The sequence below is a fragment of the Anguilla rostrata genome, chromosome 15 (genome assembly GCF_018555375.3).
Source record: "Anguilla rostrata isolate EN2019 chromosome 15, ASM1855537v3, whole genome shotgun sequence".
Taxonomy (NCBI): domain Eukaryota; kingdom Metazoa; phylum Chordata; class Actinopteri; order Anguilliformes; family Anguillidae; genus Anguilla; species Anguilla rostrata.
This window is the reverse complement of record NC_057947.1, coordinates 2,995,942-3,011,527: the sequence shown is the minus strand read 5'-3', so window position 1 is coordinate 3,011,527 and position 15,586 is coordinate 2,995,942. Positions and strand designations below refer to the sequence as shown.

General features: G+C 47.8%; 1 protein-coding gene across 2 annotated transcripts in view; it reads right to left on the bottom strand.

The window, feature by feature from the left end:
* LOC135240351 (insulin-like growth factor-binding protein 2-A) overlaps positions 1–14,944 on the bottom strand; it is a 30,234-nt gene extending 15,290 nt beyond the window's left edge. For both annotated transcript variants that reach the window (XM_064309719.1, XM_064309720.1), the window contains exon 1: positions 14,470–14,944. In XM_064309719.1, coding sequence (XP_064165789.1) covers positions 14,470–14,905 — 436 coding nt within the window. In that variant the 5' untranslated portion in view covers positions 14,906–14,944. The remainder of the gene's footprint in view (positions 1–14,469) is intronic.
* Positions 14,945–15,586: the final 642 nt, after the last annotated feature.

Here is a 15,586-nt window from a genome sequence, read left to right as displayed (position 1 = left end):
ACAAACAAAAAAAACAACTGAGCTTTTGGTTAAAGTGATTTCTCAGAATATGCTGCCACTGGATTTCATTCAGGGCGAAGGTTTTCAGTAAAGTCACGCAATTTGCTTCTGCCAAGTCCAAATGGCTCAGATGTTTCCTAGGTAAGTGTCCAGAACATCGTCTTAATTAAATGCACACTCCAAAGTTTCTCTACAAAAAAAGTGACGAGTCTCTCTGCCAGAGACTGATTTCAGATTAATTATCCTGACGTGACTGTCTTTGACTTCACCATTTTATCCTTTTATAGCAGGAAGTCATCCTTTATCACTGTTTACCAGTTTACCGGTTTTTACCATGTTTTCCCACCCTGATGAACGAGGCTTTGAATCAGCTTAAACGGCTCTTTGTATCTCCAAAAATGCTATATTTCTTTATAAATATTATAAAGTGATAGTTTTGGAGCAAAATTTTACATCTTTATTTTTTTCATCTATTCAACTGCTCGAATCCATTAAGCATAGAGAACAACAAAGTAAATGTTTGAAAAGTGCATGTCTATTGCGCAGTACTCCAACTCTTAACCTCATACATTCTGGCAGCCTTTGGCAGTCTTTGGCAGTCTGTCTCCAGTAATGGGCTCCACAAAAGCGGAAGAAGAGGAGACGGTTTCGTTGGCATCTCCAGCCACACGCCATAAATGGTGATTGCAGTGCCTGAGACGAAGCTGCCCGGCAGTGTGCAGCTGTTGTACGGAACATCCGGGGGAGACTGGTCCAGCTATGGATCCTGTAGACTGCCATTTCACTCCCAATATAGCATAAATTAACATAGAATAGCGTGCACCCGTATCTACATCTTCAGGCCCCTCCTCCATCCTGCCAGGCCCCTCCTCCATCCTCTCAGGCCCCTCCTCCTTCCTGCCAGGCCCCTCCTCCATCCTCCCAGGCCCCTCCTCCTGTCTGCCAGGCCCCTCCTCCTTCCCGCCAGGCTCCTCCTCAATCCCGCCAGGCCCCTCCTCAATCCCGCCAGACCCCTCCTCCATCCTGCCAGGCCACTCCTCCTTCTTGCCAGGCCTCCAATCAGCACACAAGATTCAGGGCTTGTTGTGCTTCCAGGGCCCATTAAGGCACAATGTTCAGGCCCAAAGCGCCACGCTGTCCCGAACCAGCATCAGCGCAAAGTGACCCACGCCCAGAGAATCCCCCAATCGCTGTGTTTCAACCGACAATCCCACATACTGCAGATTCTGCTAAATTCACACACAGGTTAATGAAAGGCATGGGGTGGGGTTTTCCCCCCCCAAAAAAGGACCTACTCTTTGTATGATTTCAATTCTTATCATTGCACAGACCAAATCTTAATGTAGTGTCTTTGTCGAAGCATCACACCCCAAAAATGTCATACGATCTTTATCCATGACCACCACCACAGTATACTGGCTGAGGTTATGAGTGGCGGCAGCAGTCTATTTTAAACTATGCATATGAAGGTAAAAGTTAATGTTGATAATTACACTTATTGTCAGCAGATGTGTGCAGCAGCTGTTTGCGAGCAGCAAACGGACAGTTTGAGCAGATAATAACAGCTTAATCACACAGGGCTGCCCCCTCCTTTAGGCTCAGTTCAGAAGCATTTCCTGAAATATTTTGAGAAGCCAGTATGTAATCGATCCTCACATGAAGGATTTTGAAAATGATGCTTCCACAGCAAATATTGGGACATTTCTTCCTTCTTAGTCTTATAACACGTTCACAATAATGCTAAATGATAAGGCTTAGAATATGCTTTTTATTTATTTAGTCAAATTATGATCTATTGAATACTCTAACTAGTATAAGCAGGCAGCAATCAGCAAAGAGTTACACAGCCAAGGTGACCAAACCACACTACCTACTGCCAGACACAGGAACAATATACTGTGGCATAGTGATATTTCCAGCGATAAAAATGCTATTTTGATTGGTCTTGCCTTATTTTTTTTTTTACATTTTTAAAAGCTATTATTATTATTCTGAATTCCGAACTCTGCAGATCAATTTTACAAAAATAATAAAGACTTGGGGCCGCACTGTATCCTGAATATAGTCCAAGTGCCTAAGCACACGGCTTAGCCATGACTATACCGAAGGCCTAACACAGCCTCTCCTGCATTATTGCATAAGTAAGTCTGTAAAAAGCAGCACTATCAGTACCAGCCAGGGTAAAGACTGCTAGAGACTCAGAGACTATGGTAAAGCAGCTGCTAGAGACTCAGAGGCTATGGTAAAGACAGCTGCTAGAGACTCAGAGGCTATGGTAAAGCAGCTGCTAGAGGCTCAGAGGCTATGGTAAAGACAGCAGCTAAAGACTCAGAGGCTATGGTAAAGCAGCTGCTAGAGACTCAGAGGCTATGGTAAAGACAGCTGCTAGAGACTCAGAGGCTATGGTAAAGCAGCTGGTAGAGACTCAGAGGCTATGGTAAAGACAGCTGGTAGAGACTCAGAGGCTATGGTAAAGACAGCAGCTAAAGACTCAGAGGCTATGGTAAAGACAGCTGGTAGAGACTCAGAGGCTATGGTAAAGACAGCAGCTAAAGACTCAGAGGCTATGGTAAAGACAGCTGGTAGAGACTCAGAGGCTATGGTAAAGACAGCTGGTAGAGACTCAGAGGCTATGGTAAAGACAGCTGTTTGAGACTCAGAGGCTATGGTAAAGACAGCTGGTAGAGACTCATAGGCTATGGTAAAGACAGCTGGTAGAGACTCAGAGGCTATGGTAAAGACAGCTGGTAGAGACTCAGAGGCTATGGTAAAGACAGCTGTTAGAGACTTGGAGGCTATGGTAAAGACAGCTGGTAGAGACTCAGAGGCTATGGTAAAGACAGCTCTTAGAGACTCAGAGGCTATGGTAAAGACAGCTGTTAGAGACTCAGAGGCTATGGTAAAGACAGCAGCTAGAGACTCAGAGGCTATGGTAAAGCAGCTGCTAGAGACTCAGAGGCTATGGTAAAGAGGCTATGGTAAAGACAGCAGCTAGAGGCTCAGAGGCTATGGTAAAGACAGCTGCTAGAGACTCAGAGGCTATGGTAAAGACAGCTGGTAGAGACTCAGAGGCTATGGTAAAGACAGCTGGTAGAGACTCAGAGGCTATGGTAAAGACAGCAGCTAAAGACTCAGAGGCTATGGTAAAGACAGCTGGTAGAGACTCAGAGGCTATGGTAAAGACAGCAGCTAAAGACTCAGAGGCTATGGTAAAGACAGCTGGTAGAGACTCAGAGGCTATGGTAAAGACAGCTGGTAGAGACTCAGAGGCTATGGTAAAGACAGCTGTTAGAGACTCAGAGGCTATGGTAAAGACAGCTGGTAGAGACTCATAGGCTATGGTAAAGACAGCTGGTAGAGACTCAGAGGCTATGGTAAAGACAGCTGGTAGAGACGCAGAGGCTATGGTAAAGACAGCTGGTAGAGACTCAGAGGCTATGGTAAAGACAGCTGGTAGAGACTCAGAGGCTATGGTAAAGACAGCTGGTAGAGACTCAGAGGCAATGGTAAAGACAGCTGTTTGAGACTCAGAGGCTATGGTAAAGACAGCAGCTAGAGACTCAGAGGCTATGGTAAAGCAGCTGCTAGAGACTCAGAGGCTATGGTAAAGACAGCTGTTTGAGACTCAGAGGCTATGGTAAAGCAGCTGCTAGAGACTCAGAGGCTATGGTAAAGACAGCTGCTAGAGACTCAGAGGCTATGGTAAAGCAGCTTCTAGAGACTCTGAGGCCTTTGTGGACTCGTTTTTAGCTTTCACTGCCCTTCTCGTAGGCTTGCCTTTAAAGCTAAACCGAGTCCTTTTCAACAGGCACTCTGGTCCAGCAAGTGAGCTTGTATTCAGTAGGCTGGACAGGAACCTGTCTCCATGAAACGAAACCAAGTTTAAGAGGAGAAATGGCTAAGGTACAACCAACCCTAACAAAGATTTGATTGAGTAAGGAACACTGAAGTACACGCCAACAAAAGTCGATCCATAATTTTTGCCCGACGGACCCATCGGTTACTGGCATGGACACACATACTCAGCCACAGAGGGTGGACGTATGGATACTGTATTAATGTGAGGAGGTGAAAGAGCAGTTGATTCGCAAAGGCCCCCCGAGGGCTGACATGACCCCCCGCCGGTCCCGCATCGCGCCGGGACGGAAAATCAACAGGACGACATTGACATCGATCGAAACGCCCGCACAGTTTACCCCGGTGGTTAACCATTGATGGAAAAACAACCATTTGCGTTCCCTCTGAACCCCCAAGCCAAAGAATAACAACCGACACCGCGCGCTGACTGGACACGCTGTCTTTCGCCGGAGCCAAAGCCGAGGTCCTTCACCTCCGCGGCGAGCTCGCTGCGCGGAAAACGCAGAGCCAGAGAAACGCCTCGGCCCCGGAGGAGGCGGGGCACTTGGCCGAGGCCTGGCTCACTTCTCCCTTACATAACGGCGGGGTTTTGTGGGGGATGAACTTTGCATCAAGGGACCCTGGTACAACAGAGCCAAAAAAAAAAAAAACATTTCAGATTTCATTTCGTTTCATTTCCTTGCAGGGGCAGAGTAAATCTGTCCGAAGGGAACGCGCGCCAGATAGCGCTGGAAAACGGCGGAGGCCTGACCGTATCCCCGCTGAATGTTGACAGACAGGCTCAAGTGTGGCGGTGAAGAGCTTTCTTTATCGGAAAGTTTGCGGGTGGGAGTACGAACGAGGACATAAAAGGAAAGCGTCTCTTTGAAGTGCAGCGAACAAAGTTTCAAAACAGCAGTTTGAGAAGGGCCCCTATCCACGCGAGCTCACGGGAGGAGAGGCTAGTGCGCTCTCTCTCTTTCTTTCTTTCTCTCTTTCTCTCTTTCTTTCTTTCTTTCTAAAGAATTCCCCGTTTCCACTGTTTGTTCTGCTGTCCTGGATCAAAGCCTGGACGCTGACAGCGCTCCATCTCTGTTTGCTGGAACAGACAGTCGAGGGTGGGGAGAAAGACAAGGTGCTAAAGCACGCTGTGGCAAGGCTAAAGCAAAGCAAAAAAAAAAAAACAAGGATCTGGGATTAAATGCACATTTCCAGTCTGTGCGGGGAAACCAGGAGAGAATCATAGACTAGTGCCTTCTAGGGCAGTGGCTCTCAACTCCAGCCTTCAATGATCCTCTCACAGAATGTTTCCATTCCAGCTCAAAATTCATACACCTGATTCAACTGCCGTATTAACGATTCCTCTACTCCACAGCCCACTGAACATTGTAGAAGTTGAATCAGGTTTGTTAAAATTTGGGTGTCTGTGAGGACTGCAGTGGAGAAGCACTGCTGTAGTCCAGCTCTGTTCTTTCAGCCCTATTCCGCAGGGCATTTCCCCCATTTTTCTCCAGATTTTATAATCAAAAATTCTACCGTGCCCTTGTTTGACTGCAATGCCAACTGCACCTTGACAGGGGGCGCTGCAACAGAACGCATACACACCTGCCAGTGAGCCAGTGACTGTTCTCCACACTACACACAACACAGCTTATCGTAGGAGAGGCAGAATTGATTAGAGGACTGAGAGAAATCCATCAAACCCAGGGCTGTCCAACCTTGTTCTGGGAGGTCTAGTGTCGGGTAGGTTCTCATTTCAACTTTAATTTCATTCCAGCTACTAATTAACAGCTCAACGAGATCTCTAGCTGTTGAATGAGGTGTGTTCGGTTAGGGTTGGAGTGAAAGCCTACAGGACAGGAGACGTCCAAAAGGAGCAGGGTTGGGTGGGCCTGATGTCACCTGTGGGTGCCTGACGTACAACTAGGGGAGAGCTTGCGTGCAAGTCCAGGGACACCGGCCAACTTGAACCTACCCAACCCCTGGAGGCATAAAGCAAACAAAAAGTCTGCTAATCACATAGGTCACATTCTGTACAGCAATGTTGAGGGTACAGGGCCCTGTCCGTATGCTCAAGCAAAATGCCTTTACTGACAGAGTTGGCACCCGCCAACTGTTTTTCAATTTCTATTTCATCGTTTCTAGGCTACTCTTACCATTTCCGTATCGTTCTTACTACACACATCTCATCATCAGAGATCTGATTCCCCGGCTACATCATGGTACACAAACTTTAGCCAATGGTAGCATAATTGGCACTTTTCCTTTCTTTATAATCGGCCACACAGGCAAGACTCATTCGCTTGCATCTGAGTTTTCTCATAGAGTTTTTTTTTTTTTAATCAAACGGTCATGATTCTGACGCAGTGGAAATCCACAGGATGCTCTCCACAGGAAGCTCTCCACAAGGCCTTCGGTGAAGCCTCACCACGTTCCTCACCGCCACCTTTCTTGGAAAGAAGCTCCCGAGAACCAAATGTCCAAAACTGCCACGGAGCCAGATCTATTGCATTGATCTATTATAATATCTTTCCTTGTCCAACTGTAATGTATATTTGCTTCACTGGAGCAACCCGGGAATATCTGCATTTTACACACAAAGTGTGTGGAGGCGTGTGCTTGCAGTACGCCCTGTCCTACACGCACCAGGGCCAGGAGAACTCCACACACCACCGGCGCTGCTACTTCACCGTCTTCCGTGCTCCTCGCGTGTCCCTCACACGGTCCACCCGTGCCTTCCACACTCTTCCTAACACCCTCCTGTTTTTTTTAAATAACTGCCTCCTTTAAAAATTCCGAGCGGCCTAACAGGGCTATATCATGTCCACTGATCGCAGTAAAAGCCAGCCAAGCCAAATTCCCTGTTCCTGGCTGCTTTGAACCGCGGTGTGACCGGCGGTAAAATATCAGGCAGAAGCGCGGCGAATTTGGCCGAGCTTTTTTTTTGCTAATCCGTAATTTAAAAACGCCACCGCTGAGGGTGTGAAACTGTTAATCTCGCCGCGGGCCAAGCGGCAGGTGATGACTCAGCGGTCCGAGGGCGGCAGGAAAAATCTGCTCGCGGGCTTGGCCCGAGGCTCATCCGTCCTTATCGTGACCCGTCCTCGTTGAGACAGAGTCACAAAACATACGGAGCAAAAACATCGGAACCATACAGCTTTTCTGTTAAATCCCTGCAAAAACGGCTCAACCTCTGTCAATGTTTGATAAATTATCAGCATTATTGAACGGCCCGGTTAAATGTCCAAGGTTAAAATAAAAAGGAAGGTTTTTTTTCGTTCCCTCTATAGCTGCGAAGGAAACATGGTATGTAATGATTGTGTAAATAATGCTGACCTACTTTCGGTGTTAAGGAATGGCCGCTGGAGTATGAAGAACAACATCGGTGGGACTTGAGCCAAGAGCTCTGAGCTTTGCGAGTCAGGCCTGGAACTGATCACACGCCGAGCCTGCAACAGTGTTCAGCCACCCCTGACTGCCACCTTAACACACCCCGACCAGTCACACCGTCACACCGTCACTGAGCACCAGCAGGCAGTTCAGCCATCTCACAACCACGCTACCATGAAACGTATGAAACACACACACGCACTCACACACACACACTCGCACTCACACACACACACACACTCACACAGAGGATTTATATTATAATGGCACGATGAAATGTCAGATTCCTTTGGTGCCCCATAATACTGCCATGCATGTGCACTATATGACCATATTAAGGATGGTATTAGAGGCATTAGCAAAGAGCCCCTTAATCATTTATATTTCGGAATGCTGGGTTATTAAAAATGCTAACTGTGGCTTTAAGTACCAATAATTGCCATTACTTGATTATAATAAAACAAGAATCATAAAATTAATGTTTAAATTTGTCAGTATTGTATGTTTAAAGCAAAGTAAACAAAGTGTCTTTGAGCATAAACTGCCATCTAGCCTGATAAAAAACAGCGTACTACAGTTCCTTAATGATACAGCAGATTCCATTGGCCTACTTTCAGAGAACCAAAAAAAAAAATAAAGGAAAACAACTGCAGTTCTTGCTAAGCCTTCTGCAGGGAAGTAAAACACGATCTCTCCAAACACAGCAGTGGAGAGATAAACAGCGCTCCGTCTCCGGCGCTACGCCGGGCGCGACGCGCGGGGCCGCCTGGCGGCTCATCCCGTTAAGGCCCCGTGCGTGCGTGTCGATGGGCTCGGGAATCCGGCGTTGAACCCGAACCTGGCACCTCCCGGGCAGAGAAGGACGGGACCTCTGGTGCGTGTGCGAGCCTCACTGGTATTCGTGCGGTTTGAGAGGAGAGCTTGCTCGGAAGGTACGGGAGTTTCGGCAGTACAGAATCACCCTACAGAGGCCAGAGGTGTCGAGGCTTACTGCACGCTCTTCCATGGACACAATTACTAATGATATGTCACACAACTATTTATTTTTAATAATGCATTTTTTGCTGGACCGCAACAGCGGGGCCAGCCCTACAAACTCAAATGTCTGTGACTGAGTGACTGAGTGATGAAGTTACGCCATTGGTCGGCCGAGTTATGAAGTTACACCATCGGTTGGCCGGAGAGGTCCAGCCATATACTAGGTTTTGACCTGGTCTTGTTAAATAATTAACCATTTGCACACTGGCCTACAGAGATTCTTACTGCATCGACCTTCTATCCCGAGAGATTCTCAGCGCATTCTGGGGTGGGAGACCAACTTTTCTCTGTCTCTCGTTTGAGTTTTCTGTGTTTCTGAGGTGAGGGAGCTGTGTGTGTGGGAGGGGGGGGGGAGGGTGAGGGGGCGGGGCGCAGGGAGTGAGAGGACCCAGAAAGAGGGCTGGAATTCCTGGCTGGTTCTCTGCTGTGCAATGCTGGCTGCACCCCCAGCCATTAAAGAGCTCCTCCAGGTGCAGGTCCTGACACGCAGATGCCACAGGAGGCTAACCTCACAGCCCCAGCCACCCCAGCGATACTAATTAGCCCCCTGTAGGCCTATCGAAGGGAGGGAGCCGAGGACAAGCCAGGGCACATTAGACCAGAGAGAGAGAGGGAGGGAGAGTGAGAGAAAGAGGGAGAGGGAGAGAGAGAGAGAGAGAGAGAGGGATGGAGAAAGAGAGAGAGCACGAGAGAGGGATGGAGAGATGGAGAAAGAGAGAGAGAGAGAGAGAGAAGGGAGAGAGAGGGAGAGAAGGGGAGAGAGAGAGAGAGGGAGAGAGAGGGAGAGAGAGAGAGAGAGAGAGAAGGGGAAAGAGAGAGAGAGAGAGAGAGAGAGAAGGGGAAAGAGAGAGAGAGAGAGAGGGAAGTTACACAAAGGCAATAGGAGTTCACGAGCCGTGTCCATATTCACAAGTGTATGGAAAGCTGTTTGATGTGTGCTGAAGCGTAAGGATTTAAAAGCACGCGCCTTTAAAAAGGAAACAGAACCAGAGCCGCGTGAGGTAATGCAGTAATTCAACCTTCCCTATCAAAAACATTCAGGTTTCATTTTAATCATCACTGAACCTGAGGAGCCAAAACGAAAATGGCGTCCATTCAGAGTTCTTCCTTAGCCTCTCAACACGCAGTGGTGGCTTCTCAAGGAAAAAAAGCAAAGCCGCTTTTTTTCCCCCTCTGAAGGTCTGAAGGGCACAATCAGTTTCTGTGATTCTTGTGTTTACACAGGTTTCATAATCGCCACTTCTTCAGGTGAATATTACAGGAGTAAGTGTACGCTACGCGGTGTAAACACGTGTGCCTTCTGAAACAGGGCAGCAAGCACGCACAGCCAGTTCAGACTATATTCAACCTGAAAATGAACAAATATTTAGGCTACCGTATGCAGACAAAAGCTCACAGAAGTACATTTCTATTCCACAGAAATAGTTAAATAATTATACAGCACGGAGCTATTTGAACTCATTTAATCTAGGTCCGTTCAACTGATCTCAACTTCTCCTCAACTGATTCAAATCCACGCACTTTGATCCATCACGCTACGTAAAAAGTGACAATTGAATTACTACCATTCAAGTCAAAGCTAAACCATGCCCCAAGCCATGAAGACACTACATTTGAGTCACTAGGAAAGCTACAGTGAAAACAGATGCTCAGTACAGTTTATAACCTATATAACTCTCCATATTGCGCGCTGCTAGCATTGACCTGAAAGGGCCACGCTCGCAAACCCCACGCCATCATGCAGAAGCTCAATAAAACTGGCTCTCACACCGCCGTTTCAAACTAAGAGTCTGGCAAGGCTAGATTCAATGCGCTGTACAGTACGGTTTCCGCTATTATGAAGCTGGAACACCGAATGGCACAATAAAATGCATGATAAACATTCTAATCACAACCAAACCATGGCCTGTGTGCAGGGGTTTCTCAGGGTGACGAGTCAGCTGTCATTTTTCTTCTCCGCAGTAATTTTTTTGCACCAATGCACCTGTCGCAATTGCTTTATTTTTAAGAAGGTTCCCTGCTTACTTACGAAATGGGGGTGACAGAGACAAGGCAGCATGGCCAGAACATAAGAACATGTTTTCTATGAGATACAAAGAAACATTAAACTACATAGAACAGCGCGAGAAGCTCACCCCCCCCCCCCAACCCACCCACGCAAACGTACTTCACAGGAAGAACGTGCGCTTCACAGTCCAAGTCACAGCGACTTGGCAAGCCGTGTGGCAGTTAGTAGGCCGGCCAGCTCTCGGGCATATGCGACTCCCACCGCGCGGATGTGGGTTTTAATCCTGCCGTGGCACTCTCTCAGCCAGGCCCTGTTATCCATCCAGTACAGCAGCACGAAAGAAGGGCACACTGCCTCACGCTTCAAAACAAATGGCACAGCAGCTCAAAGCTCAAAGGTCGGGTCTGCACGGTAAACTGAGTCCAAACACAAAGGACGGGACAAGGCAAAAACAGGCATGGGGAGGAAATGCAAAGGGCTCCCCAGGAAATACCTCACATACTCCCAGCCAATCAGAGATGCGCGACTGGGCTAAACGTGGCTGGGCCTTCAGTTAATGGAACAGATATCACCTAAATGACCATTAATGGTGGAGCGAGATACCTCAATCAACGCTCTGGAGCTGTAGAAGATGCCACCGTGTTCAGATGTACCACAGGCCCCAGTTTCTCAGTGTTCAGCTGTACCACAGGCCCCAGTTTCTCAGTGTTCAGCCGTACCACAGGCCCCAGTTTCTCAGTGTTCAGCCGTACCACAGGCCCCAGTTTCTCAGTGTTCAGCCGTACCACAGGCCCCAGTTTCTCAGTGTTCAGCCGTACCACAGGCCCCAGTTTCTCAGTGTTCAGCTGTACCACAGGCCCCAGTTTCTCAGTGTTCAGCTGTACCACAGGCCCCAGTTTCTCAGTGTTCAGCCATACCACAGGCCTCAGTTTCTCAGTGTTCAGCCATACCACAGGCCCCAGTTTCTCAGTGTTCAGCTGTACCACAGGCCCCAGTTTCTCAGTGTTCAGCTGTACCACAGGCTCCAGTTTCTCAGTGTTCAGTTGTACCACAGGCCCCAGTTTCTCAGTGTTCAGTTGTACCACAGGCCCCAGTTTCTCAGTGTTCAGCCGCACCACAGGCCCCAGTTTCTCAGTGTTCAGCTGCACCACAGGCCCCCGTTTCTCACAGTGTTCAGCTGTACCACAGCCCACAAGCGTTCTTCACAAGTTCGGAGACGATAAATACGCCTCTGTTCCAGACATGAAGAAAGACTTAAGGGGACATGCCACCCAGACAGAAGAACCGGTCATCACCAGGGGAAACGGCAACAAAGAGTGTCTTTAAGGGCTGAACCCTGATTACAGGACAGGCCGCTAGCCTCTACTCCAGCGCCGCTAGCCTCTACACCAGCGCCGCTAGCCTCTACTCCAGCGCCGCTAGCCTCTACTCCAGCGCCGCTAGCCTCTACACCAGCGCCGCTAGCCTCTACTCCAGCGCCGCTAGGCTCTACACCAGTGCTGCTAGCCTCTACTCCAGCGCCGCTAGCCTCTACACCAGCGCTGCTAGCCTCTATACCAGCGCCGCTAGCCTCTACGCCAGCGCCGCTAGCCTCTACACCAGCGCCGCTAGCCTCTACTCCAGCGCCGCTAGCCTCTACACCAGCGCCGTTAGCCTCTACTCCAGCGCCGCTAGCCTCTACTCCAGCGCCGCTAGCCTCTACTCCAGCGCCGCTAGCCTCTACTCCAGCGCCGCTAGCCTCTACTCCAGCGCCGCTAGCCTCTACTCCAGCGCCGCTAGCCTCTACACCAGCGCCGCCAGCCTCTACTCCAGCGCCTCTACACCAGTGCCGCTAGCCTCTAGTCCAGCACCGCTAGCCTCTACTCCAGCGCCGCTAGCCTCTACACCAGCGCCGCTAGCCTCTAAGCCAGCGCCGCTAGCCTCTATGCCAGCGCATCGCCTTCCTGACCGCTACGCTGTCCCTGCACCTCGGGCTCGCTGGCGTTCCGCTAGCACAATCGCAACGGCTTGGCAGCAACATAACACCGCCCGGTCCAAGCACCACCGTCCTTTTGCTGGAAAAACATTGTGTAACTCAATAATATTTTGACATTGTTTACGCGAGCGCAGAGTTCCGCTGAGACCGCGCTCTGGAACACACTGTGCCTCTCTCGTGTCCGACTTTCAGGGGAAGGCCTGAGGGGCACTGGCTGCGGCCTGCCTGTGGGCGAGCGGGATTAGGGCCATCTCTCTCAGCCGAGCAGGCAGCACGGCAGGCTCGCCTATAAGCCGTCCACCCCCAGCCAAGGTATTTCAAAACTGGGCATCTGGAGGACATTTTGGAAGCCTTGGTTTTGGGTCACCTTCCTTTCCTCCCAGGCAGAGAGAAATAACCTTTCAGTGAGGATGTCACCCAACTGTTTCATCCTTGAACATGCCAGGTTACTCCTCCCTGACTTCACTCCAAGTTCTAACACTCAAAGCCAACTCTGGCCAGTGCATCACCTTGGTTACACAGAACTCTTTGGCGAACAGCAAACCAGGCCAGATATTTCCATTCAGAGAAAAAAATGTGCAAATATCCTTCCCTTTCATTTTAGTTCAGACACTCTTTGCGAGATGATTTTAGAAGTTTGTGCTCATACATCTATACAATACAACGAGCCTGTCTGTGTTTGAGGTGGTCTTAGATGTTTGTGTGCATCTATACAATGCAACAAGCCTGTCTGTGTTTGAGGTGGTCATAGATGTTTGTGTGCACACACCGATACAATGCAATGGACCTGTCTGTGTTTGAGATGGTTTTAAATGTTTGTGTGCATACACTCGTGCAATGCAATGGACCTGTCAGTGCTTGAGAAGGTTTTGGATGTTTGTGTGTACACACCTATACAATGCAATGGGCCTGTCTGTGTTTGAGATGGTTTTAGGTGTTTGCGTGCATACACCGATACAATGCAATGGACCTGTCTGTGTTTGAGATGGTTTTAAATGTTTGTGTAGATACATCTATACAATGCAATGGGCCTGTCTGTGTTTGAGATGGTTTTAGATATTTGGGTGCATACACCTGTGCAGTGCAATGGACCTGTCAGTGTTTGCGATGGTTTTAAATGTTTGTGTGCATACACCTGTGCAGTGCAATGGACCTGTCTGTGTTTGCGATAGTTTTAAATGTTTGTGTGCATACATCCATACAATGTGCCACAGAGCATATGCTACATGGCCTGGCAACTTCCAAACAAAGATGGGCCAAAACTCAAAGTCCACAGTGCTAATCATTGCTAGATTCTGTTTACCTCCTCTTTCCAGGAAAGCCATGGCATCCACAGTTAAGTTCAGTCTCTCCATGAGAATCATCTAAATAGCACTGTTGCTACCACAGGAAGAATGCTGGAGGTATCAATGACCACAACACAAAACAATGCCACTATACTGTCAGTCATCCAGTGGCCACTATGCCATCAATGCATTTCACAGCAATCTATTCAAAAGCCAGTTTGCTAAGAATAGATTAGATCTTCAGATGTGACACTTCTGAATGCAAGTGAAAAATATATTTGATTACGGTTTAGAAAGAGCAGTAACTATGCCTCCTCACAGCTCATTAAATTCCAACCGAGTGCCATTACTTCTGTTAAATTTACGGATCCATGGATGCATGGAGAAGAAGAAAAAAAAAGAAAAAAAAAACACAGCAAGTTGTATTGCCATAAAGGAGGTTATCAGAGCAGCTAAAACAGATATAGGCATAACATGTAGTGAGCTTTGAGACCAACAACTTCCAAAGCCAACAGTACATTATCTGCCTATATTGCAGGCTAGCCCACTCTGAGCGCTGCTGAGATATTTTAACAATAGTAAAATGTCAATACAATGCGTTGCAAGACTGTGAGAACATTATATTTGCTAGGTTAGCTATTGCTGTCTTAGGTCATGCATGGAATCTTTTTGTTCGTCAAAACGTGTAATTTGCAAAAACAATACTTTCATAAAATAAATATTTTCATGCTCTGGATACTAATCAAGCATGATCAAAGTACGTGTCAAAACAGCATCTTCCCTGGCATCGTAGGTTATTAATGTACGCCTATTGTGTAAAGGTACGATCGATACAGCACACTAATTACGAGGCAGAAAACACAAAACCGTACAAGGGTCGCTTGAATCTTCTACCGTGGCAAAAAAAATGCCTAAAAGCAGACTAGCTAACTCACCGCTAACCTCCCGATGTTCTTGGCTTCCCGTGGGCTCTACATCCACTTTGTGTCCGCATCGTCCGAGACCTTGCACGAGCTGCTCCAGAGGCAATTCGGAATCCGGCTTTGGATAGCAGCGTAGCCCACTGGAACATCGCGGGGTGTAGACGCCGCAAGATTCGCCTTCTTGTCGAGCACAAACCGGACAGCAGCCGCAGCCGGGCTCCCTTACCATCTCAGCGCAAGTTTCCGTGAGCTTCGGGCATGCAGCCTGCCGCTCGGCGCTGCAGCTAGGGCAGCGAAACACCACCTCTCCGAGGAAGGTCCCCGGGAACGCTACGGATGCTAGGAGAAAGCTGCAGACTACGTACGAAACCATTTTCCCCACTAGCAAAAGAATTAATGGGCACAGACAGAGGAGAGCAACTACAGGTGAAAAAGTGGAACTGTGCATGCGAACAGGTGAAGTCTAGCAAAGTCTTCAGGGTCCTATGAACTGTCCGGTTTCACTGACATCACGCGATAAGGCGTATAAAGTGCATTTGCTCAAAGATCTGTCGTCCTGCAAAATAAATAAATGAATAATCGTTTTAAATTATTATTATTATTACTGATATTATTATTGTTGTTGTTATTATGTAATCTCTAATAATATCTTATGTGTAATGTAATTATTACATATAAGGTTAGTTTGATTTTGGTTATTGCGCCCATGATAAGGCATTGGTAAGTAAACTAAACCTGTAGACTAAGGGGGATTACACTGTAGTTGAAGATTGAACACCTTGCCAAGAATAGTTTTTAGCTTCCCCTACTGTCCCACATTTTTTAAAGTACACAACTGCACTCATTTTGTGTCTTTATGTTAAACGTAAGCCTGAATTGGACACAAGCATGATGATGATTGCAAAGCCTTAGTATTAGCCTAGGCTACTATTAGTTTCATATTAGTTAAATATGTTTACCTGCTTTTTTTTGGCTTTGTGAGTGCCGCCAGCATGTTTTGTTTTTTTTCAAACTCTTATGTCAAACAACCAAAAACTGAAATAAAATGAAATATACGGTATGCGAGGGGGAATATTATGGGGGCAATGTTTAAGATATAACCACTCACCATTCCATTGACACTTAATTA